Source organism: Cupressus sempervirens, chromosome 3, assembly GCF_028749045.1.
Source record: "Cupressus sempervirens isolate cs-2001-9-10 chromosome 3, ASM2874904v1, whole genome shotgun sequence".
NCBI classification, from domain to species: Eukaryota; Viridiplantae; Streptophyta; class Pinopsida; order Cupressales; family Cupressaceae; genus Cupressus; species Cupressus sempervirens.
This window is the reverse complement of record NC_143120.1, coordinates 858,655,839-858,681,841: the sequence shown is the minus strand read 5'-3', so window position 1 is coordinate 858,681,841 and position 26,003 is coordinate 858,655,839. Positions and strand designations below refer to the sequence as shown.

Here is a 26,003-nt window from a genome sequence, read left to right as displayed (position 1 = left end):
TGTTAACTTAATTTAATATAAAATGGGTTGGACCTCTATTTCTCTTAAATATTATGTGTCCTTTATTATTAATTAATTTAAGTTAAGTAATTAGGTCATATCTTAATTAATATTTTATCTCCAAGCAAGAGCCTACAATGCAACAATAAATTGTGAGCCTCTCATCGGGGAGGTCTTCAATTCAAATCTACTCAAAATTAACACACAATAATAACTAATCTTAACAATAATAATAAATAATCTAGGCTTCAGCCAATTACCTATCCTTTTTTTTTAATCTCCCCTCTTGTTTTTTTTCGAGGTAATCGGACAAAGCCTAGATTATTTATTATTCGTTTATTTTTATTGTTAAGATTAATTATTGTGTTAATCTCAAGTAGATTTGAACCCAAGACCTCTCTGATGAGATGCTCACAATTTACTGATGCATTGTAGGCTCTTCCTTCCCTCTAAATATTTATTACTTTAATATTTAAATTAATTTCTTATGTATCTCCTCTTAATGGACCTTTATTAATTTAGATAATATTTCTTTATTGATATTTAATCAATATTTTAATTTATTCTCCCAAGAAAATCTTATTATAGTCAATAATTTTATTTTGCCACTTTAAGATGGGTCTCACCTCATTTTAAAGTTCAAGGCATTGACCACTTTGAGATCTCTATAAAAGGAATCTCTCTTGTTTCATTTTCACATCACATCTTCAAGTCATGCTAACATCCTCTAGCAATCTACATATTATTCAAGCATACACTTTGGCTCTCAAGTAAGATTCTAGAGATTTTAGTGTCCAAGGAGTTCAAACAAGGATACATTAGAGTCCATTTTGTCATGTTGCATTTCCTCTTCAAGATCTATCTTCTTTCATGATTGATAGTTGACTTGGTCACCAAGGGAGGCGATCTACATTCATCACCATTAGGTAAAAGCACAAATCTCTATCACCTTTTAGGACCTCTAAACCTATTTTGGTCAAATCTCTTTTCTTTATCAAAACTTGACTCTTTTCAAAAACTAAAATTACCCATTTATAGATCTTGGATTCAATATCATCACCATATAAGTTTCATTGTGTTTTGATTGGTTATAATATGTTATAATTTTAAAACATTATAAGTAGATATTTTAACATTCGAGAAGATTCTCCCTCAAAAAAAAAAAAGTAAATCATATCAAAAAAATAAAAAAATTAGATTTGGCACTAGAGGAGAGAGTCCTCTTCAAGAATATGTAATTTTAAAAAGGTCTAGATTTAATAGGAAGTTTTGATAGGAGAAAAAAATGTTGATTTCGAATAAGGTCGGCATTAAGTACTTATAACAAATAAAATAGACATGAAAAACCAAGATTTTTTTCCACAAGCTATATATTAACCTACTTTTGAAATCAAGGCAAAAAAATATTATTTGCATATGCTTGTTTGACAAGAACTAGACCCTATATTCTTTGCAATTAAAAATAAGACAACGAAATTTTTTTTTAAATGAATAAAAATTTCTCAAATTTTTTTTAAAAAAAAATTATAGGAATAAAATTCATCCAATTTCACATATTTCATTAGTTTGCATCATCTTCAAATTCTAAACACAAATACCACTTTTATGCCATTTAAGTTTAATAGTCTATGCTTTGTGGTCCTTTTTCTTTATTATAAGGTGACACGAGTTTGTGCTTTTACCATATTGCGTCTTCTTTCATCCTTCTACTATTGAGTGTGTTTCATTCATGGATCTATGAGATGTCTTTTTATATTCATTACATATTTAGAGATTCAAGCAATTCAACATTCAAGCATTCTCAACAAACAAAGTGAATATTTATATTTGTCTTATTTAAATATAGTTACATTTTAATTTTAAGGTTGATTCCTCAATCTAGGGCTTCACCTAGGCAAGCCCTCTCCCAACAAGTAAAACCATTTTCTCCTATCTGCAGGTTTAGGATTGGGAGTTTAGATGCATATTTAATTTGGATACCATAGGCAAAATCAAAGACTAACCTAGCTCAGATTTTCAAATTTTATTTGACCATCATGAAGCTTTTTCAGTTTTAGAACCTGTTGGTGGCAAAAAATTAACATTCTTTTTCATCTATCTATTTTCCTCTCTCACGGTATGCATTTTTCCATATCTCTTCCCTTGATGTTGTAGATTTGACCTTTCACGTGCTTAGTTATCAATTACACCTCTTGCAATCTCAATCAATCTAATCGATTTACATTTACATTACAAATTTAAGGTGAATGAACATTGTATGAAAGAAGACTTTCTTATGTACTTTCTTAGTATAATTTGGGTTTAGTATTGTCATCCTTCATCCTATTTGGATTTTGCTAATCTAACTTGCATTTTATTGAGAGTTATGTTTGGAAGTCCCTCTTTCTCTTGTATTGAATGACTTAGTGTGAAAGTGTGTTGTTCATGAATTTATCTCATCTAGTTTACATTGTGAAATTCATTGCTTCCATGTTCTCCCTAAACACTTTCTATAAAGGATGTAAGTTTTTTTAAGAGTTAGATTTATAAGCATATAGGTTATGATTCATGTCACACCATCATCCTTATTATTAATCAAAAGGTTATAGTTTTTGTTTCTAATTTGAATAAAATTTGGTTAACATCCAGCCAAAATATACTTAAGTAATTACGTAAAATTAAGGGATATAATATATATTTATGAAGAATTTAATTTTTTAATTTATTTTTAAAAAAATTTGTCTAATAAATATATTGATTGAATCTTATAAACATTAAGAGTCATAAAACAAGAAAGTGTTAAAACAAGAAAGTGTGATAATTGAGAAATAATATAAATAGATAAGACATAAATCAATAATTAAAAGATAAGATGGTCATAGCTCTACTTTTACATGATGAACTTATTTTAAAGAATTTCAACCAAAATGTTGAGAAGAAAATGACACCACAATCTAAAACAATTAATATGCTCAAATGGTCATAATTCATTTAGTGATTAATTGAATTTCCTAAAAAACTTATTATGGTTTGAACTCTATGAAAAATAAATTAATCTGTTGAATTGTTCTAAGGGACCATCAAAGAATACTTTATAGATATTGTAAATAAAAAACACAAAGAAATGATTGCCTTAAAAGCTTTTTTAATAACCATCTCAACTTTTGAATACTTTTAGTTGTATAACTTTTAAAGTAATTATTATTTAAATTTTCACTTATAGATATATTATAATTTATTATACTTTTTAAAATCATTATATTTTTACCACTCAATACGAATACAATTTATTAGGCCACTATTTTATATTTGATTTTTATTGAACAATAAAAAAAATCAAATATAAATCTAGTATTACTTAAATTTAAATTGATATTATCTCAAAACTACGAGTATCCATTAAACTCAAGTTCAAAATGAATTTTGATAAATAAAGTTAAAGTGGATAAGGTTGGGTATATATTATTATTATTATCATTATTACTAATGTCACTTTAAAAATCTAAAATTAGAAAGGTAAAGGTAAAAGAAATATGATACGTCTACTTAAAAAGGTATACTTGGATATAAAACTAGGCACTTTAAGCAAGAAAGATGCTTTGTTGGTACATGCATATCGATAGAAAATGTAAAAGTTGTACTTTTTATTCACCAACTCCTTTACGGGGACCCCTCACCAAGGTTTCCGGGACAGGTGTGACAGAAATAACTTCTTTTAACTCATAAAGTTAATAATTTTCCTGTCTTTGTTTACAGTTGGAAAGTTCAACAAGAAATCCCTTCCTTATAATTAAATTTATTGACCAAATTATTTATACACTTTATTAATAATCTTTTATCATCTAAGTTGCACGCACGCCATACCAATATGTCTGCTGAAATTTTAAACATAATAATATCGAAAGGAGTTTTAATTTTTTAATTTTTTTTAAATTCAATAAATGATTGCTTCTAATAGTCCAAAAATAAAAATAAAAATGAATGATGTTCTTTATTTGAAACTTATTTTTTATTTTGTTATACAAATAGTTTAAAATTATTTATTTTATCATTTTTGGCATTTATTTCATTATATTGTGTATTTTAAGAAAACTTTTTTTATTTAGTATTTTTATTTAAGAATATTTTTATAATTTATTTTCTTTTGTTTGTATTTTTTTTTTTTTTAAATTTAATGTACGTTATTTTTTTTTGCTTTTTTTTATTGGCAAATGGATAAGGCCTTTTACATATAGGAGATCAAAGAAAATAAAGTTTAGTATCTCTGTTCAAGTGGGCACTGGTAGGAAAGAACAACGAAGAAAGCCTCCAGTCTTGCCTGGGACATATGTCCTATATTATTACATAAAATAAAAGGGGCAAACCCCAGTTTACATGTTTGATTGAAGGGTATTCCCTTAGTGAATGTTATCTAATGTTGAGCTTCATTGGATCTTGACGCACTTTGCATGTTTCATTTTTCTCTTCCCTTTGTGATCCAGCTTGCCATCATTCTGAAAATCTTATTTTAATCAATAACTCTAAACTCATTGAAGATTGTTAGTTCATTTCATCAAGAGTTGGTGAATATATTGAATATGTTTATTTTATATTGGCCTAATCTTGGGTCTTTTTTACTTGAGTGATTTTATTTTGAATTATTATAAGGAGTCAATTTTTAATTTGTCTTAGTCATTAAGGTGGTTAGAAAGAGTGGTTATATGAGGAAGACTAAAAATTTGTTTTAATGGTTTAAAATGTCTTTGGTTTCTTGTTGTCCTCATCTTGCTTTTGTATTCTCTATACCCTCAAGTTGGGCTTGAACTCCTTATTTCAAATTTCTAACCTCTACCCGTATAGGGCTATATTTGATTGTACATAAATGTATTTAAAATGAGATAAGTGCTAGGTTAACATAGTCCATTATCCCTTTTTAAGTTTGAGTTGGGGAAATCCTTTAGTTATTTCTCTTAATTAGTCATTCTTCACCGTCAACTCCCAAGTTTGCTAGGATGTCCGCTAATTTATTTCCTTCCATATATATGTGTTGTATACTCGTTTCCTCATATTTATCTAAGAGTGTGAGAGTGTGTTCTAATTTTGAATTGATTTTCCAATTAGGTGTGTTTCGTGTCCGAATTACATTTAAGATTAGTTGGGAGCCTCCTTCAATTATCAAAATTTTAACCCCCAATACTAAGCTCGTTTTTAAGCCTTCTATCAATGCTTCAATGTCTTCTATATTGTCGGTTACTTCTTTAAGTGTTTTAGCTCTCTTGAGAATCCATTCTCCTATGTCTAAGGATATGATACAACCGAGCCCTGCTTTCCATGGATTGCCACATGAAGCCTCATCAAGGCTCACTTCAGTCCATCCTACCAGGGAGGTTTCCAATTGCATTCTTCTCTTGCCTATTTGTTCTTTTTGGGGTATATCAATTTTTGTGCATATCTGCATTATTTAAAAGGGATGGGGTTGTAAGTTTTTCATTGTCAAATAATCTCATGTTTCTTTCTTTCTAGAATTCCCATAACATAATCGAGGGTGAAATATTCCAAGTTTCTTGAATATTCTTTTCTTGCCAAAGTTCGACCAGCTTGTTAGAAGCTCCCCTAGGTTGATTGGTCACATTGTAGCCCAATTTAACTTTTGTCTTAACCAATGCCAACATTTTTCCATGAGGGGGTAGTGATATATCAAATGTTCGGCTATTTCTGAGGCATTTTCACATAGTGGGCATCTGGATGAGCCTTTGTATTTCATTTTAGTGAATCTATCTACTATTAATATTCTGTGTTTGGATGCTACCCAAAGGAGTATTCCTGCCTTTGGTAGACATGCTAGATCCCAGCATAGGTTGAGGGGAATATTTATCTCTTCCCATAGTTGGGATCTGATGATCGTGTTGTATCTTTTCTTGACTCTATATTGTCCATTCTTAGATGCTCCTCATATTAGTTTATATTCTCTGCATTTGTGATTGACTTGTCTTTGATTGATAAAGTTTTTGTAATTTTGTCTCTCTTGATCAGAAAGGTTGTTGTCTTCCACTGATCTCCATTCTCATATCTCCTCGCCCCCTTCTACTTTAACTTGTTTGTAGTTCAAGACATTTCTCCCCCATAAGGAAACCAAAGTGTTTTTTATGTTTGGAGAAAGATTGTAATTGACAGGAGCTAGTAGACCATCTATTGAGTCTTCCCAAAAGAGGGTTTCCTTTCCCTCCCCAATATCCCAAGTTAGGTTATCATTGATGATTTGGAGACACTAGATCATGAAGTTCCATGTTATAGATCCTTGGGGAGGGTTTCTTGTCCTGAAGATGGATAGGGGGTCAGAGTTGTTCAAGTATTTTTGGTATAGAATCCTTGCCCACTTACATTCCTTTTCTTGGTACATTTTCTAGATTATTTTGGCCCCTAAGGCTTCTTTTTGCCAACTAAGGTTCTTGATTCCTAGACCACCAATCCCTTATGATCTACAATTTTTTTCCCATTTGATTAAGGCTATTTTTGTTTTTGTTTTCATCCATCCCCTTCCAAAAGAAGTTTTTGAGTTTGCAATCTAGTTTCTTCTTCACCCCTTTCAGAAGTGGCAGTCATGACATTTGGTAAATTGAGATTGCTGAGAGTATTGTCTTGATCTTTGTTTCTCTACATGCTTTGGTCAACCATTTTCCTTTCCAATTTTCAATTTGTTTCTCTATTTTTTCTATGATTGGACTCTAGTTTTTTGTTTCTTTTGCTCCTTTTTTCTAGAAAAACTCCTAGGTATTTGCATGGGAAGGTTCCTTTCTTATACCCATTATATTGCAAATATTTCTTTCCAACTATGGGGGTGTATTTAATTAGAAAGAAGATTTACGATTTTTCAACATTTACCTTTTATCCTGATGCTTCCATATAATTTTGGATAATTTCTTTAAAAATTTGAGCTTCCTCTTCTGAGCTTTCCCTTGGGAGGATTGTGTCGTATGTGAATTGTTGATGTGTTATGTTTATTATTCCATATGTTACTATTATTCCTTTTATTTTTCCTTCTTCTTGTCATTTCTTTATTGTTCTACCGAATGCTTCTGCCATGATGATGAATAAGAATGGAGAAATGGGGTCCCCTTATCTTATTCCTCTTGATATATTGAAGAAACCTTCTAGGGTTCCATTGATGAGTAGTGATGTTTTAGGGGTGGCTATGCAGGTAAAAATTAAGTTTATCAATCTCTAATTCACCTTGTTGTAAGCCTTTTGTAGATCTAGTTTCATTAGCATGCAGGGATTTTTCTTAATTTGTGCCAAATGAATTATTTCTTGAATGCTTATAATCTCACCCAGGATGGATCTACCTCGTACAAACCCTGTTTGTTCTTCTAATATTAATTTGGGACAGACTTTTTTTAGCCTATTCACTATATAAGATTTTGTTAATAGCTTGTAAATTGTGTTGCACAAGGCTATCAACTAAAATTCTCCTGCTTCCTCATAATTTGTTTTTTGGGAATTAATGTTATGAAGGTGTTGTTGATTTCAGTTAAAAGAGAATCTACATTTCTATAGGCTTTTATTTCTTTCTATAGGTCTACTCCAATTATATCCCAACATTTTTGGAAGAAAAAGGCTTGAAAGCCATCCAGGCCAGGGGATTTATCTAGGTTCATGGTGAAGAGAATTGTTTTGACCTCTTCTTTTATGAAGGGTTTATTCAACCATTTATTCTCTTTTGGTGTGATTAATTTTGGTATAGATTTCTCCATTTTCTTTTGGGCTCTTAAATTTGAGTTTTGTAGTTGTTAAATATATTGTTATAATAGTTTACAATTACTTCTATAATTTTTTGGGGGTCTTCTTCCATTGATCCTTGATTGTTTTTTATTTTTGTGATTCTACTTATGTTCGTATTGTTGATGGTACTATTGTGGAAAAGTGTAGTATTGTGATCCCCATCATCTGATCCAGGGGATAAAAATTACTGAAAAGTAAAATGTCCCCAATGCTCCAAGAATCAACATCATTACAAGTGTTCACAATTTTTACTCCAACATAACTCGAACGATCAAAATTGGAGTTCAAGTGCAAAAATTATGACTGGTCAAAATGGTCAAACTGGGACCAAAGATCATAAAAGGGTGAAAAAATAATCATCTCAAAAGTATTTGACAATGGATTCCATATGAAAGAGCTTGCCAAAAGCTTTCCAATGGCGTTCGTTTCATCAAGAACGGAGATCGGATATAAAAGTTATGATGGTTTCAAATTCAAGCAAAAGTATGGATTTTGATTATGTCAGCATGACATCACAAAATCATAAAGAGAGGGAAAACATTCAAATTCGAATTAAAATAGCTATTTAATTCGAATTAAAGGAATGAGATAATGGGAGTTGAACTCCTAACCATAGGCCTCCTAAAATTAAGGCCAACCAATGGGCTATTTATGGTATATAAAATATTAAGGGAAGAGTCGTTATCTATCCATAACAAATCCGCCCAATCTTACTTAAATAAGGGTATTTGTTGAAAACAAACCCTTAATTTTGGTGTGAGATCATAACAAAATAATGGTAAAAGGGGCAAATTCGAAATATGTAATCAAAATGGGAGATTATGTTGGTTAATTGTTTTAGCCCATTTTTGGCTAAATTTGATGTATAAAATGGGGGTAGTAGGCTTTGGAAAGGCATCCAGGTGATGAGAAAGAGATTATGATCTTGAAGACTTGATGATTATTCCTGCACATTGGAGAGTAATGCTACAATTGTGCTTGAAGGGAAGATCTTGAACACTTGTAATTGATTTTGGAGCAAATTGGATCGGTCCCCCTATTGGAGTTGGACCCAGAGACGTAGTCCATACGGATGAACTCCGAGATCAAATTATTTGCGTCTTCTTTCTCTCATTGTCTCTTTTATCAGCTTAATCTTGTTGTTCTCTTATTTCATTTATGTTAATTTGATTCGTTAAAAGTTTTAAATTAATTATATGTAATAAATTAGCATTCCTCTGTAATAGTCCTAGATCCTAATCAGATCATCATCTAGCCAAGTTTCTCTAGATTTTTGGTTCCTTTGCTAATATGGTTTCTTGTTTTGCTAGTAGCTCTTTTTCTTTGTTGTAACTTTCATTATTCATTCCATGCTTAATTATTTCTTCATTTAATTGCTTTGTCTCTTCCTCATTTTCTAAATTTTCTACAAAAATATTGTGGAAATGTTCTTTATTCGATGTTAGGATGTTTTCCTTAAGAAGGTTAAGTTTTGATACAAAACAAAACATTTTGGATCCTTCAAATTTGCTCTCCTGCCACAATTTCTTTATGTTGACCATGAATTACTCATCCATAAACCACATCTTTTTTGCACTTCAATGGATTTCTTGCAGGCGTATGGGCTTCCTCAAAGTCAATTCTAATCGGGAAGTGATCGGATCCAACAAAAGAGACAATAGAGGACTGGATATCTATGTTGATGGTGCATAGATCTTCTTTAAACAAAAATCTATCTAGTCTTTCTACTGTGGTAGAAACCTTTCCTATTGTTTTTCTAGGTGAATTTACCATTGGTTAGTGGTATATCCAATAAATTATCCTTGTTGACCCATTATCTGAAGTCCATAATAACTCGTTTGGTAGTTTGGGCTCCCCCATATTTTTCATCTAGATAGAGTATTGCATTGAAGTCTCCTCCTATGTAGAAATTTTTTGTGGGGTTTAATTCCATATAATTTTTGATCTCTTTCCACAATTCTTTCTTGTATTTTTTTTTACTAGTCCATATACCTTTATGAGCATTAGTCATAGGTCACTCTTGAAACTTTGTATCCTTCCTCCCATCTAGTTTTTGTTTGAGACTAGTTTTTCATAGTTTATCTTCCTTGGGTTTTGAATAATTCCTACCCCTCCTAAAGCTCCATTAGATTCTACTAGCTCTACTTTCCAATATCCTATTTTTTGATTAAGTTTTTCTCCATCTTCCTTGTTTATCTTAATCTCTTGAATGAAGGTTACTTCTGAATCAAATTGGGTTAAGTTGCACTTTAGTAAGCAATTTTTTCTAGGGGCATTTATTCCCTTAGAATTCTAGGTAGTAATCCTCATTGTCCTTTGGGAAGTCTTTTCCCCTTCACAACATTTAGGATTTCACTAATCTTCCTTTGGTTTTCTGCTTTCCCTATTACTGCCTTTAATTCTACCAGGGGCTTTCTCCCTCGCTTCTTTTTTTTCTTGCCATGCTTTTGGCCTTTTAGTCCTTGATTTTTTGCTAAACCTAGTCTGTCACAAGTATTTATGTTGTATTTTGTTTTTAATACCTGATCCTCCAATGCTTCTTCCTTTTCTCTTATTTCTTGAAAAATCTTTTCCCCTAAGTATGTTTCCTTTTTTTTGAGTCCTCTTCCTTTTCTGATTTTTGTCATTCTTTGTTAAATACTAACTTGTTTATTACTCCAAATTATTCCCACTAATGTTTTTCTACTTTCTTTTTCTAATTGGGTTTAGAAATTGTAGGGGAGGTTGCTTATAATTCTTCTAGGAGGGACTCTACCTCTATAGGAATTAGATTCCTTTTACCTTGATCATTGTCTTTATTGTCTTTATTTGGATTTTGTTTGTCACTATCTTGTCTTCTCTTCCTTCCTTCATTGTTTGGGTTTTCAAATTCATCCCAAAAGTTCCAGTCCTTGGTTTCTTTATCCATGTTTCCCTCTTCCCCTAGCTTCCTTCTATTTATTTCCATTTCTAGTCTGCAAGTGTTGGTCAATTCTTTGAATGGGTCTTTCTTGTTGTCTGGAGTTTAACAAAATTAATGTGATCTTCTTTTCCCTATTTTTCTTTCCTTCTTATAGTGATGTAACCCCAATATTCTGAAGAGGCTGGAGGAATGTTGTTCTAATGGATTTCTACTTTAGGGTCAGGGTCTGGTATTATCCTTTCCAGCTATTCACTTTCTAGGACTAAGAAGTTACCTATTGAGTTTTTTCTTGTTAAGTTATTTGTTTGGGTCCTTACACCTTCTATTCCCTTCTCTCTATTTCTATCACTAATTCCTTCTAATTTCTTCCAATCATTTTTGCATCTAATTCCCCCAAATCCTCCTCCTTCTCTTCCTTCTATGCTCCTATTTTGGGGCCGATAATCTCTACTTGGCTTTGAGCTTCTTTAATTTCAACAAAAAGGTCTTTGATGGGTTATTCCTTTTATATCTCTTCTCCCATGACAGAGTTTGGGTTGTTTCTATATTTGTGTATAGACTTCTGCTTCCTCCCTTAGTGCTTGTCCTCTATCACTGAGCTCCATTTCTCTTTGATTTGGTTCAAGGGAGTGACGATTTGTTGTGCATTGATGAAACTTATGATATTGTTCCCAAATCTCCAATTGATCACTTATGTCAGATTGGGTTAGTAGGAGCCCATGATAGAGTCTATTATGTGTCTGCATGCTATTGGAGATATCTTCATGAAATGTCCTTCATGCTTCAATGTTTGCATTGTTGTAGACTAGTGATCTTATCCTTTACATCTCTATCTATGACAACCCATAATTCCTCTTGGTTTTTTTTTGGCCTTACTTTTGGAGTACTAGAGTTTTGCCTTTTCTCTCTTGTTTCACCTTCCTCTACTTTCCCTTTCATGCACTCCTCACTATTATTCTTCTTTGGATAGAGGTTGATTTCTATTGTGATCTTGGATCTTATTTTTGGTGTTACTCTACCCAGATACTCTTTGAGGTTTGTGGTTTTGTTGATATGAATTACCTTATTTTATGTGTTTAGGTCTATGATGTTTTTTTATTCCACCCCCCCCATATTTATTGAATGTTAAGGTATAGATGGATATATATTTTTATGATCTTTAAGGATTTGGGAATTTCTTTCCCTATTTCCATATTTAGAAGAAATTTCACTTCAAGACTAGAATTATATACTCCTATGAATTTTCCTAATTTGTTTCCTATTATTTTAAGGATCTGAGGGTGATTGAGTTCTTGTGAGATGGATTTTCATATTAACCAAGTTGGATGGTGCATTTTTTCTGCCTTTTTTTTATCAAAGTTGGGTTCTTAGTGCATCTATAACATTATTCAAATGCCCTTCTATGCTTGATGGTGAATGTGAATTCTTGAAGGTATTCCATGAACTCCAAATGTTTATTACTCATCTTTTCTTTTGTATTGATGTGGCTAAGGACTTGGTTGTCAGTAAACACTACAAATTTGTTAGGTAGAAGGCAATGTCTCCACTTCCTAAGAGATTGAACCAAAGCATACAAATCCAAGTCATAAGAAGAGTATTTATTCTTATCTTCATTTAACTTCTCATTAAAGAAGTCCACTGGCCTACCTTCTTGGCTTAACACCCCCCCTACTACTATCCCATTTGCATCACACTCTAGGATGAACAACTTGTCAAAACTAGGTAGTTTAAGGATAGGTTTTGTTGCCACTTGTTCTTTCAAATTTTCAAATACCTTCCATGCTTCAAAGGCCCACCTACACTTGGTCCTCATCCCACCCTTGATGGTGTCTATATGGATTTGATTTGTGACATGCATATTTGAGATAAGAAAAAGTGCAAAATTTATGAAATTCATTTACCCTCATCTCAAATGTCCAATAAGATTACAAGGGTAGCCATATTTCTTAAATCCTTGGGAGAATCCACTAGATTTATAAGGGTCAATTTATCCCAAGAAAACCCTCTAATCATTTAGTTTAATGGCCTAGAATGAAGGTTTGAAGATAACATACACAAGTATTCAAATGAACTATATGAAAATTATGTAGATTATGATTATTCATCACTCATTATATTAAAGTGTGTTCAAATATCCTCCTTTTTTATCTACCTTAATTAACAACACATTTGATGTCTTCAACTACCAATAGATAGCCACAAATTGGACAAAATGTGTGTTAAGTTAGCTCACAAAGAATTAGAGGAGGGTGTGGGAAAGGTAAATATTGAATTAACTTTAAGGTTCATTCTCATGTTTTTTATAAATTTATTCCAATCACTACAAAAATGAACTTAGTAATCAAATTATAATCTTAAGGCATTGAAAAAATGTATCGAGGTAAGTGTGACTGGAGAAAACAAAAGAACAATGATAGTTTAAAAAAAATTTAGATCTAAAAATAAATATGTATAAGTCAAATCATAAATGAAAAATAGACATAGTTAAAATCCCTAGGTAGTGAAAGATCATTTAGGCTCACTAGATTGTGAGCTAAAAAGGGCAATCGAAAGGAGTACTATTGTGAGCTAAAACGAGAAACTAAAAGGAGTGCATAAGAAATGAGGGCACACACAAATTTCAAATATAAATGCAAAAAAAATTAAATATAAAGAATGCCAAAACCTTAGAGTTTAAAGGGGTCATGTTCACCAAAACACCTAGAACAAAATATAAACTAAAAAATATTATGACTCATAATAAATAAATAAATATGTCAAAATATAATAACAGTTTGAATTAATACGTGTGTGTGTATTTAATTAAATAAATTTAATTAACTATGATAATAAATAAGCATGTAATTAATTACAATAGACGTTACATGATTTTAATGATCAGTGATATTTGCACATTATTTTATTCACACGCTTCTAAACTTAACTCTAAATCACTTATAATTAGAATCATGAGAAGAAAACACCAAATTTTGAACTAGGTCACACTTTGAATATATGTTGGAACCATATTTTAATGATTAGGAATATTAATTAATATTATGACTAATATTTAATAATTATACATTACAAAAATCACTAACAAATTGTAAAATATAATAACTAAATCATTGAATGTAAAGAATTAATGTTTGCATGTCTTTAAGAGTTGTGTCAACTTTTGAGCATAAACAGGCTGTACGATTCGATTCATATTTTAGGAGAAAGATTTTAAGAAGAGCTATGAGCATGAATTAGTTGTAAGATTAAATCCAAATTTTAGAAGAATTTTTTTAAGAAGATTTAGGAGGTACAAGGAATGAAAAAACACTTTCTCCTTAACAAGCTAATCATGTTTTGATGTAGCACCCAAGAACCTATTCATAACAATGCATTCTACAAAAGGAAAACATATAGAAAAATACAGATGCAATAAACATATTTTGAAACTAGCATATCTTCCATAAACCAACCCCCTTCTACATCATTTTTCAACTACTTAAATAACCAAAAACTCTCCAAATTTGGAAAAAATAGAAAAATACCCTTTTTGGTAGATTTTAACAAATATTCAATTTTGCCATTGTAGGTAACCTTTGAAATTAACTCCTAAAAAGCTGAAAATAAAAATGGACTTTCCTTAAGCTATGAAAACTTGACCTTCCAACTAATCTTCGAATTTGGAAATGTCCATTTGAAGTTATTACAAAAATGCAAACTCTAAAAAAAATGGACAAAGATTACGACAATTGAGTTTTGGGGGTCTAAATGGTTTTTCTAGGACCTAAAAAATAAGTTATTTTGGACACAATGGTGCAAAGTGAAATTGTCGTGCCATCAAACTCCCCCTTATGAAACCACTATAAAAATTTGAGAGAAAACCTAGGTCTGAGTCAAAAGTTATGACTCCTAGAAGTTGATGCATCATTCTCCCCGTCTTGAAAGAAATGTAGCTCCTGCAAGTGGTTGTCTATGAAGTGCTCTAACTTTTAAAGAGATCAAATTTCCACAATCCATAGCATAAATAAATAAATAAATTTTTGGATTCGATTGTGTAAATATTTTTACCATCAATGTTTCGAATCACACCAAGTGATCCATCATCAGGATGAAGAGAGCAAGAGATATATCACTATATCTCTTTGTTTGACATCTTTTTCTCTCTTCATCCTGATGATGGATCACTTGGTGTGATTCAAAATGTTGACCATAAAAATCTTTACACAATCGAATCCAAAAATATATATTTATTTATTTATGCTCTAACTTTGTTGAATCTAGCTGCATTATTGCCCACTCAAATAACCATGTACTTTCTATTTCAAGTAGCTTGTCCCACTCTATTAGGTATCTGTTATGTTGGCCATGCCATATGGAGGTAGTCTGATTCTCAAGAATTTTGGCAATCTTTTCCTTCTTCTTATTGTGAAGGTGATGTTGCCAATCCACTCCTTGTACGTCATTTGGATTTGGAACATCTCCATGGAATGTGTATAGATCATAAACATTAAAAAGAGGGGAGATTTCAAGATATCTTAGTAAGCTAGCCTCATAAGCATTATCATTGATCTTTTTGATGATTTTACAAGGTCCAATCTTTTATACTTCAATTTATGATATGTGCCTATAGGAAACCATTCACACCTCAAGTAAACCATCACCAAGTCACCTACAACAAATATTTTTTAATCTCTGAGTAGCATCTACAACAATCATGTAACTCACATTACTATCCTATAACTTTTTGTCTGACATCTTGTTGGAGCCCGTGAAGGTGTTCAATAAAAGCAACTCCATCATCACTAATTCTATCTCCCAATGGAAGTAACACAAGATCTAGAACACCTTCAGGGTTTCAACCATAGAAAATTTGAAATGGAGATTTTCTGGTTGATCTGTTAACAAAAATATTATAGGGAAATTCTACCTGGGGCAATGCCAAGTCCCACTGTTTAGGCTTTTCACCCACAATGCAGCATAACAAATTTCCCATACTTCAATTAACAACCTCTATTTATCTGTCAGTGAGAGGATGATAAGCACCACTAAACTGCAACTTTGTTCCTAATTTCCTCTAGAGAGTCCTCCAAAAATGACTCAAGAATTTAGTATCTCTATTAGAGGTAATGGTCTTTGAAAGACCATGTAAACAGACAACTTTTGAGAAGAATAGTCTGCTACTCTAGTTGCATCATTGGTCTTTTTACAAGAAATAAAATGGACCATTTCAAAAAATTGATCAAAAACCACAAAAATAGAATCATTACCTCATTGAGTGTGTGGGAGACCCAATACAAAATCCATGCTCAATTCAGTCCATGGTTTAGTGGGTACTAGTAAAGGCATGTATAATCCTGTATTCTATGAATGTCCTTTAACTACTCGATAGATTATGCACCTTGCCACATATTTACTAATGCCTCTCTTTATCTTGGACCAATAATACTTGTCTTCAACTAATTTTATTGTTTTATCCTTTCCAAAGTGTCCAGCTAGTCCACCATTGTGAAATTCCTAGATACTATTTTCTTGCATAGATCCTCTGGTATACATAGTTGTTTACCTTTAAACAGGTAACCATCTTGCATAAAATAGTCACCTTTCACATGATCCAACTTTCCAAATGATAAAGCCTTTAGATGTTCGATAATTTCCTAGAAATCATTATTAGTTTCATAAAAGGTCTTAATAGCATCAAAACCATTGACTTCAATTTCCATTGTGTTTAATAGTGTAGCACGCCTACTCAAGGAATCAACAACCTAATTTTGTTTTATAGAATTATGTTTCAAAACAAAGGTATATCCCTATAAGAAAGATACCCACTTGGCATGTCAACTACTCAACTTCTTTTGTGTGTTGAGGTATTTCATAGCAATGTGATTAGCAAATAGGACAAACTCATGTGGGATTGGATAGTGCCTCTAGTGTCTTAATGCTTGAACAATTGCATAAGACTCTAGATCATAGGTAGAATAATTCTTTCTCACTTCATTCAATTTTTTGCTAAAGAAGGCTATAGGCTTACCTACTTGGCTGAGAACAATGCCCATCCCAACATGTGAAGCATCACACTCTACTTCAAAAACTTTGTCAAAACTTGGAAGTTTCAATATAGGATCTTAGGTTACCTTTTTTTCTACAATAATTGAAAACTCTCCTTAGCATTTGTTGGTACATTTTGTTATTGGTGCTACAATACTGCTAAAATTTTGGACATACTTTTGGTAGAAAGTTGCCAACCCATGAAAACTTCTTACTCATGTTATACTAGAAGGACTAGGCCATTCTAGGATTTCTTTTACCTTTTTTGGATCCATCTGAACACCAACTTGAGAAATGACAAAGCCTAGAAAGGTCAAACTAGTTTGCATGAATCTACACTTCTTCAAATTTGTAAAGAGCTTCTCCTTCCTTAATACACTCAAGATGATCTCTAGGTGTTGTAAGTGGTCTTCCTTGCTTCTACTGTAGATTAGGATATCATCAAAATAAACCACAACAAATTTACCAATGTAAGGTCGCAACACAGTATTCATCAACCACATAATTATGCTAGGTGCATTAGAAATCCCAAAAGGCATAAATATACATTCATACAAATCATCTCTTGTCTTAAATGTTATCTTCCATTCTTCCCCTCTCGAATGCAGATCTGGTGGTAGCCACTTTAGAGATCAATCTTGCTGAAATACTTAGCCCCCCACTAATTCATCCATCATGTCCTCTATCTGAGGAATAAGAAACTGATTCTTAATGGTAATCTTATTAATTGCTCTGCTATCTCTTTGGAGTCAACAATGTAGGTACTACACATGGACTCATGCTTTCTTTGACCAGACCCTTTTGCATTAGTTTTGCGACTTGTTTATTCAACTCTGCATGTTGTGTTGGATTCAACCGATAGGCTGCTTGATTAGGTAGAGTTGCTCCTTAAATAAGATCAATATGATGTTGAATATCTCTTTTTTGGTGGTAGACCATTAGGAACAACATCAAAAAACTCCTTCAACACCTTCATTGCCTTCAGTTTCCATTGTGGTTAATAGTGTAGCATGCCTACTCAAGGAATCAACAACCTGATTTTGTTTTATAGACTTATGTTTCAAAACAAAGGTATATCCTTATAAGAAAGATACCCACTTGGCATGTCGACTATTCAACTTCTTTTGTGTGTTGAGGTATTTCATAGCAATGTGATTAGCAAATAGGACAAACTCACGTGGGATTGGATAGTGCCTCTAGTGTCTTAATGCTTGAACAATTGCATAAGACTCTAGATCATATAGGTAGAATAATTCTTTCTCACTTCATTCAATTTCTTGCTAAAGAAGGCTATAGGCTTACCTACTTGGCTGAGAACAATGCCCATCCCAACATGTGAAACATCACACTCTACTTCAAAAAATTTGTCAAAATTTGGAAGTTTCAATATAGGATCTTCAGTTACCTTTTTTTCTACAAGAATTGAAAACTCTCTTTAGCATTTGTTGGTACATTTTGTTATTGGTGCTACAATACTGCTAAAATTTTGGACATACTTTTGGTAGAAATTTTCCAACCCATGAAAACTTCTTACTCATGTTATACTAGAAGGACTAGGCCATTCTAGGATTTCTTTTACCTTTTTTGGATCCATCTGAACACCAACTTGAGAAATGACAAAGCCTAGAAAGGTCAAACTAGTTTGCATGAGTCTACACTTCTTCAAACATAAAGAGCTTCTCCTTCCTTAATACACTCAAGATGATCTCTAGGTGTTGTAAGTGGTCTTCCTTGCTTCTACTGTAGATTAGGATATCATCAAAATAAACCACAACAAATTTACCAATGTAAGGTCGCAACACAATACTCATCAACCACATAATTATGCTAGGTGCATTAGAAATCCCAAAAGGAATAAATATCCATTCATACAAATCATCTCTTGTCTTAAATGTTGTCTTTCATTCATCCCCTCTCGAATGCAGATTTGGTGGTAGCCACTTTAGAGATCAATCTTTTTGAAATACTTAGCTCCCCACTAATTCATCCATCATGTCCTCTATCTGAGGAATAGAAAACTAGTACTTAATGGTAATCTTATTAATTGCTCTGCTATCTATGCACATCCTCCATGTGTCATCCTTCTTTGGAGTCAACAATGTAGGTACTACACATGGACTCATGCTTTCTCTGACCAGACCCTTTTGCATCAGTTTTGTCACTTGTTTATTCAACTCTGCATGTTGTGTTGGATTCAATTGATAGGCTGCCTGATTAGGTAGAGTTGCTCCCTAAATAAGATCAATATGATGTTGAATATCTCTTTTTTGGTGGCAAACCATCAGGTAGTTCATTAGGAACAACATCAACAAACTCCTTTAGCACCTTCATTGCCTTAGGTGGTATCAAGTTTTCTTGTTCTTCTCCTCTTTTTACTACTAGTGCATAACAATATCTTGTTACTTTTATTTATTTGACAACTTCTTTTGCAAACAACATGGTTTCATTTTTCTTTTCATCCTTAAGTGGCAAGAGAATCACTTTAGAGCCATCCTTCCAAAATGTAATGTATGGCAAGCATCCATAGGGATAAAATCACACCATATTTCATCCTTATAAAATTTCTTATGATAAATCTAACTAAACATCTTTTATCATGAGTTACTTCATTTCCTTTCTTAAACTGTGCAATATGGTAAGGACGACGATTGTTTTCACATTGTAAATTCAATTTCTCTACCATTTCTCTAAACACCATATTCTCACAACTACCCCCATCAATAATAACCTGGCATACCTTTCCACCAAAAGTGCATCTAGTTCTAAAGAGGTTGGTCTGGAGCCACAAATCATCAGAGTTCTTTGTAGGAACTTCATCTTTTTTTGGAATGATCATTGATCTATCTTATCATGAGGGTTTCTCCCACATCTGGTGAAATTTCTTGGTCTTCCTCTTCTATTTGAACTAGGTTAACTCTAGGCTATCTTCTTTGATTTATTTTTGGCATGTTATAATTTGAGCACTCAAAGGCTTTGTGTCCTTCTTTGCCACATCTAAAACAGATAAGGGGCCTTTGTTAGTTTTCCCAACCTCTTTCACTACCATAACCTCATTCTCCCTAAAACCCCCATCCTCTTTCCTATCTTGCAGGGTCCTTTTTGGAACCTATATTTCTTCCAAATCCTTGCGAGGATTCTCCTCGATCGTAATTAGAAACTCCTCGAAATGGTGTTGAGGAACCCCTTCTTCCTCCTCTATTCCTCTGATTGTATTGTCATTTCTATTTTTCTTCAACCTTTAGGTTCTGTTGGTAGGATTCTTCCATGTTGCTAGTATGATGCATGCTCAACTAATCTTGAATAGAAAGTTTTAGGCCATTTATGTATCTAGCAACCATCTGCTCATCATATTCTTGATGCTTTATTCTCATGGATAACTTATAAAACTCACTTGTGTACTCTTGTACAAGGAACACAATTTTCTTCAAATTATGGAACTTACGAAAGAGGGTTTGTGAGTAATCTAAGGGTAAGAACTTTTCTTGTAGCTTTTTCTCCATCTTGCTCCATGTTTTGATCTTTTCCTTTTGTATTCTGGTTCATTCCTTTTGGAGGTGATCCCACCATATCATTGCATTTCCTTTTAATTTTGTGCATACAAACTTCATCTTCTTTTCCTCTACCATAGGCTTCCATTTAACAAATTTCCTCATCTCATATAGCCAATCTATCAATTCTTTTGGCTTAAGACTACCATCATAGTCTAAAACTTCAATCTTGAAATCTGTCCTTGCATATCTAGCATGAATCTTTGCATTGGAGTGACACCTCATCTTTCTCTTTCTCTTCCTCTTCCTCTCCCAACCATCTATTGTTTATTGTGGTGACTGATTAGGAAATTACCATACATACAAAAAAAAAAATTGTACTATTCGTAGATTCACCACTAAAGTTATGGCTAATTTATGGCCAACATGTTATAACCCTAGAGTGGTTTGATACTTGTATAAAAGGGTTTAGGGTTGGGTATTTTCATTATGTTGTGATGCAAAATTGCTTCTTGCGGCGGTATTATGCTGTAAGGGATTACAGATTGTAATCAGGTTGTAGCCACTGGATTGTAATAAGATTAGACTTGCTGTTTGGTGGTCGTAGCCCAAGGATTGGGTGAACCACGTTAAATCTTGGTGCCTTGTGTTCATTTCTGTGTGATCTATTATTTTCTATTATTGGTTATATTTTCATGTAGTTTTTTATTTTTGTCTATGGTTTATCCTAACACCATCTTCCCACTCTAATACCAAATGATGTAGTACCCAAGAACCTATTTACAGTAAAGCATTCTATGTAAGGAAAACATGTAGAAAAATACAGATGCAATAAACATATTTTGAAACTCACATATCTTCCATTAACCAACCTCCTTCTACATTATTTTGCAGCTTCTTAAATAACTAAAAAACTCTCCAAATTTAAAAAAATAGAAAATTACCCTTTTTTGGTAGATTTTAAGAAATCTTCAATTTTGTCATTTTAGGTAACCTTTGAAATAACTCGTAAAAAATTGAAAATAAAACTAGACTTTCCTTAAGCTACAACAACTTGACTTGCCAACCAATCTTTGAATTTGGAAATGTCCATTCAAAGTTATTACAAAAAACAAACTCTAAAAAAATAGACAAAGATTACGACAACTGAGTTTTGGGGGTCTAAATTTATTTTATGGGACCTTAAAAATAAATTATTCTGGACACAATGGAGTGAAGCTAAATTGCCAGGGCATCAAAATCCCCCTTACCAAACCACTATAAAAATTTGAGAGAAAACCTAGGTCCGAGTCAAAAGTTATGACTCCTGAAAGTTGATGCATCATGTTTGTGCATATTCATTTGTTATAAGATTGTGCCTATGATGTTCTCATTTAGATGTTTGCATGTCTAATATTCATGGTAAGACAAGCATTGGGTTTTTATATTCTTGAGTACTTTAATTGAGACAATCTCTAAAGGTTTATTGTTAAAGGCATGTTGGGGTGTAGGTTGAAACTAATGCTAGCTAGTGAGGTTTAAGTGCATGTGTTGAATGTGATTAAGCTAAAATGATGGCATCAATTTTATGGTATGATTTTGTACAAAGTAATATGAGATTGGGTGGTTATATAATTCAAGCTTTGATACTTGTAGAAGGGTTTCTTTAGATGTGTAATGGGTGGTGCTACAAACTCTTTGGGACCTTACACTACAACAATGAGGAAGCATGGTTAGCTTCCTTACTAGTAGTAGTGCTCTAATATCAATTCAACAATGACAAATATATCAATAAAAAGAGGTGTTAGATGTTAATGAGGGGAAGGTAGTCAATAGTTGAACCTACAAATGTTAGCGAAAAATCTGAATGTATTGTCATATTTTAAATTTTAAAATATTTTATTTGCTTGTGTACTTTGTATCCTTGTAGTAAGACATGCACTAGATTTTTATCCTTGGTTACATCGGTTGAAATAACCTTATATGATTTATTATTATAGGCATAACCTTTTATGATTTATTATTATAGGCATGTTGGGTTGTAGATTGCAACTAATGCTAGCTAATAGAGTTTAGTTAGGTGCATATTGGAAGATGAAGAGATTGACTAAAATGATGACATTATTCCTATAGTATGATATTGTACAAGGTGATATGAGGTTTCATTCTTTGTCGAACTTGAGCTTTGGTACTTGTAGATGATTTTGATCTAATGTACATTTGTGTAATGGGTGATTCTACAAAGCACTGTTTGGGACCTTATATTGTAAAAATAACATATAGTGACTCCATGGGTCAATCAGTTTGACTCAAAATCACATAGTTAAATCTTGATAGCAATATCACAACATATAGTGGTTAAACCCTTATTAGTTGTGCTCTAGCCTCAATTCAACAATGACAAATATAGTGAATAAAAGAAGTTTTGGATGTCGTTGAGGACAAACTAGTTAATAGTTGAACCTACAAATGTTAGTAAAAAAATATGAATGCATTGTCCTATTTTAGTAAGATGCTCTCCATGATATCATATTGCGTGACACCATGTTATGATTAAAATGAACTAAGATGCCCTTAAATATGCAACCTTAGATACATAATTCAAGGCTTTATAAGACTTGACATCACTTAAGAACATAAACATGTGTTCAAATTGATAAATTCTAGAAGAACCCTTCAATTGTCCCACCTCACCATTCCTCTACCCTATTAAAAACATTAGCATGTGTATAAACTAATATAGGAAAAAAGAAGATAAAAATAGAAAATATATACTTTTCTCTCCTACATATCTATCCACCCATCATATTTATATATTATTATAATAATACTAGTTAATGCAATGAAAACATATTTCTAACAAACACACAGTATAAACATGAAAACATGTAAGTTTTAAAATAAAACTCTTATTCCAAAACTAAATACTAACAATATTTAAAATTATGAAAAATAATTGATAGGGAAATGACAACATCACAATGCTACTAAAGACAAGAGAAGTATGTACAAAAAAACATACTTTTCTACGGACCTAAAGTCATTGATATCACACACAAGCAATTGAATATTAACAAGAGAAGAAATTGCTAGGTAGCCCATCAACTCAAAGAATTTTGGGCCTCTAAACATTTTCCACAAATCTACAATTGATTTCACATTATCAAATTTGCACAGGTGTATTAGCCGGGTCAAAACATTGCCTGAGCAAAAAAGTCCTATTGTTTAGGCCCAAAATATGGTATTGAATTGAGGTTGTTGATAATTTTCTAGTGTTCCACGAGGAAAACATGATGGAAGCAGAACCAACAGATTAGTACTGTATTTGGTGCACCTTTCTTGCGGGGATCTCAGTAGTTGTCCTGGTTTTTAAAGCACAAAAAATATGGATGACGTCTCCACAGCAACAGTTATGATTCAGACCGTAGAGCTTAAGTAAAAACATAAGGACAGAAAGAGGAGGCCCAAAGGTGGAATGTGCTAACGTACACACGAGTTAGCCTTAGGTGACTACTTGACAAAACAGAAAAAAGCTGACAGAGACGTAGCTTTTTATGAGGATGACGAGGATGGTTGCTTTGTCAGCAGGAGGTTCTTTTTTTTCAATTTTTGTTTTGGAATATTATATGAGCGAAGATCAGTTCCTTGCATTTTCAGTTTCGTTTTCTATATGTCACCTCCTCAATCTTATTCGTTTTGCCCCCATTTCTAATTTTCTGCAGCTTGCTGAATTAGGTGTAGGGTGAATTGGTTGAAGGGGGAAACGGGTTTTCTATGCTGAAAGATGCCCAAATTAGAGGCGAAGTCTGGGAAATCTACAGATTGTGCATTCAAGCTGTTTGGGAGGACAATCCCTGTAAAGAGCTCGGCAGATTGTTGTGAAAATTCGGGAGGGTCTGATGGGGAAAATGAAGAAAAGGGGGGTTTGAAAAGACCCACGGTGGTCATAGCCTGCCCTCGGTGTGAAAGCATGGATACCAAGTTTTGCTATTTCAATAACTATAATGTCAATCAGCCGCGGCATTATTGTAGGAAATGTCAGAGATACTGGACTGCCGGTGGAGCTTTGAGGAATGTCCCTGTTGGGGCTGGTAGACGGAAGAATAAACCCTCTTTTGGAATCCATCAAGGGCACTTCGTTGAGGTTTCTGAAAATGTGTGGACTGATGGGCAGGCTTGTATACCCATGCGCCCATCTATGAATTCTGATAAATTGGTGAAAGTTGAATCAGTTTATCCCGAATTGAGAATTTTTGACGAGGGCTTTAATGGGGCAGAGGCGGCATATGCACAAGGTAAGCCTAAGCCCCAATCTTATCTTGATGGTTATTCACATAGATTGAATCTGCCAAAGGAAAAAAATGTTAAGGAAGGGTTTGAGAAGCCTCTGGGTGTGGATTTGTGTGGCAAAGAGAGTTACACCCATGCGGACAGAAGGGTTGGGAGTGGTTATATGGAGAAACCTAGTTGTTCTTTCAGTGATAAAACCCAAGTGAGTGCTACAAAAGGAGAATCATCATCCGAGGTGGTTCAGACTATGGATGATGGGGCATGTGATTCATCATTGAATGGAATGGTGTCGGCATGCCCTAAATCAGAGCCTCAAGCCATGAGGCCTAATGATTTTTCTTCATCATCATTTCCATCTTTCTCTTCCATGAGTGTTATTGGGAATTCTTGGCCCGTGTATTGCAATGGTTATTTTGGAAACATGCCTTTCCAAAATGGTGTTCAGCTCAAGACAAATGGTGTCTCTTGGTTTCCCCCAAGCCTAGTGCCTTCTGGTTCAATATGGGGACAGCAATGGGGTTTACCATGGAAGCCAGGTAATGCTGATTCAGAGTTGAAAACATTAGGCAAGCATGAAAGAGATGAAGCAACACCTGAATTTAAAACTGATAGGGATAGATCTCTTTGGATGCCTAAAACCCAGAGAATAAATGATCCGGGAGAAGCATTGAATAGATCTTTTGTTGAAGGTGTAGAGGTGGAACGCAAAACAGGAACCATCAAATCAGGAGGAGTTTTTAAAGCATTTCAATCTAAGAAAGTGAAAGAGGATGTCTTGTGTTCCAATCCTGCAGAGCTCTCGAGATCAACATCTTCTACAGAAAGCAGTTGATGTCTGTTCAAATTCTTCTAAAGCTCGATTCTGGTCCCTTACCATGTATCAAGAAACAAATCTTTGAAGCTTGCTTAGCAGGGTTACTGCATTTACAACTTTGTTGTTGAAGTTCTAGGTGACCTGCTCTACTTAAATAAGTTTATGTTAGTTAGGCATTTAGGTAGCTGTTTTAGATTGCTCACCTCCTTCAGTTGGTTGAATCCTCAAGAAAATTTGGGAAAGAAGTCCTTAAAAGTTTTTCTCATGTCTTCACCTTTGATTATATCATTTAGGAATTTTCTTGTCCCTAAAACAAGGACATGGGATGCTTATTTAAGAAATTTGAAGGGATGAACTTTTACCCCTTTCTGGTGGTCTGGTATTCCCTGAAGCCTGATAAAGGTAAATTTCAGTTTCCAGAAATGTTGCATGATGCCAATAATTTGTACATATTCAGAGTTGATGTTCATGAAATATTGAAGCCCAAGTTACACATCTCTCTCTCTCTCTCTCTCTCTCTCTCTCTCTGTATTTTATGTTTGTACAATTTTTCAAGCATGAAGAATGGCTATTTCTTTCTAGCCATTCTGCAATCTGATTTCCATGGATTTTGGTTCAATGTGTTCGAACTTCGTCCAAAGAGTGAGACTTAAAATCTCAGCATTTTGTTTGAAGGATCCTGCTAGGAAGGAATTGGCAAATCATTTATGGAAGACCTATAAAGAAACTTAGAAAACTTAATGAAATGCATAAATAAGTAAATGATTTTATG

At 33.1% G+C, this 26,003-nt stretch overlaps 1 protein-coding gene across 1 annotated transcript; it reads left to right on the top strand.

Annotated features, from left to right (window-relative positions):
* Positions 1-23,732: 23,732 nt before the first annotated feature.
* LOC149569488 (cyclic dof factor 3-like) lies at positions 23,733-25,726 on the top strand. The gene has a single exon (XM_089822185.1). It carries the CDS (start codon positions 23,912-23,914, stop codon positions 25,247-25,249), a length of 1,338 nt encoding a protein of 445 aa, XP_089678311.1. The 5' UTR covers positions 23,733-23,911; the 3' UTR covers positions 25,250-25,726.
* Positions 25,727-26,003: the final 277 nt, after the last annotated feature.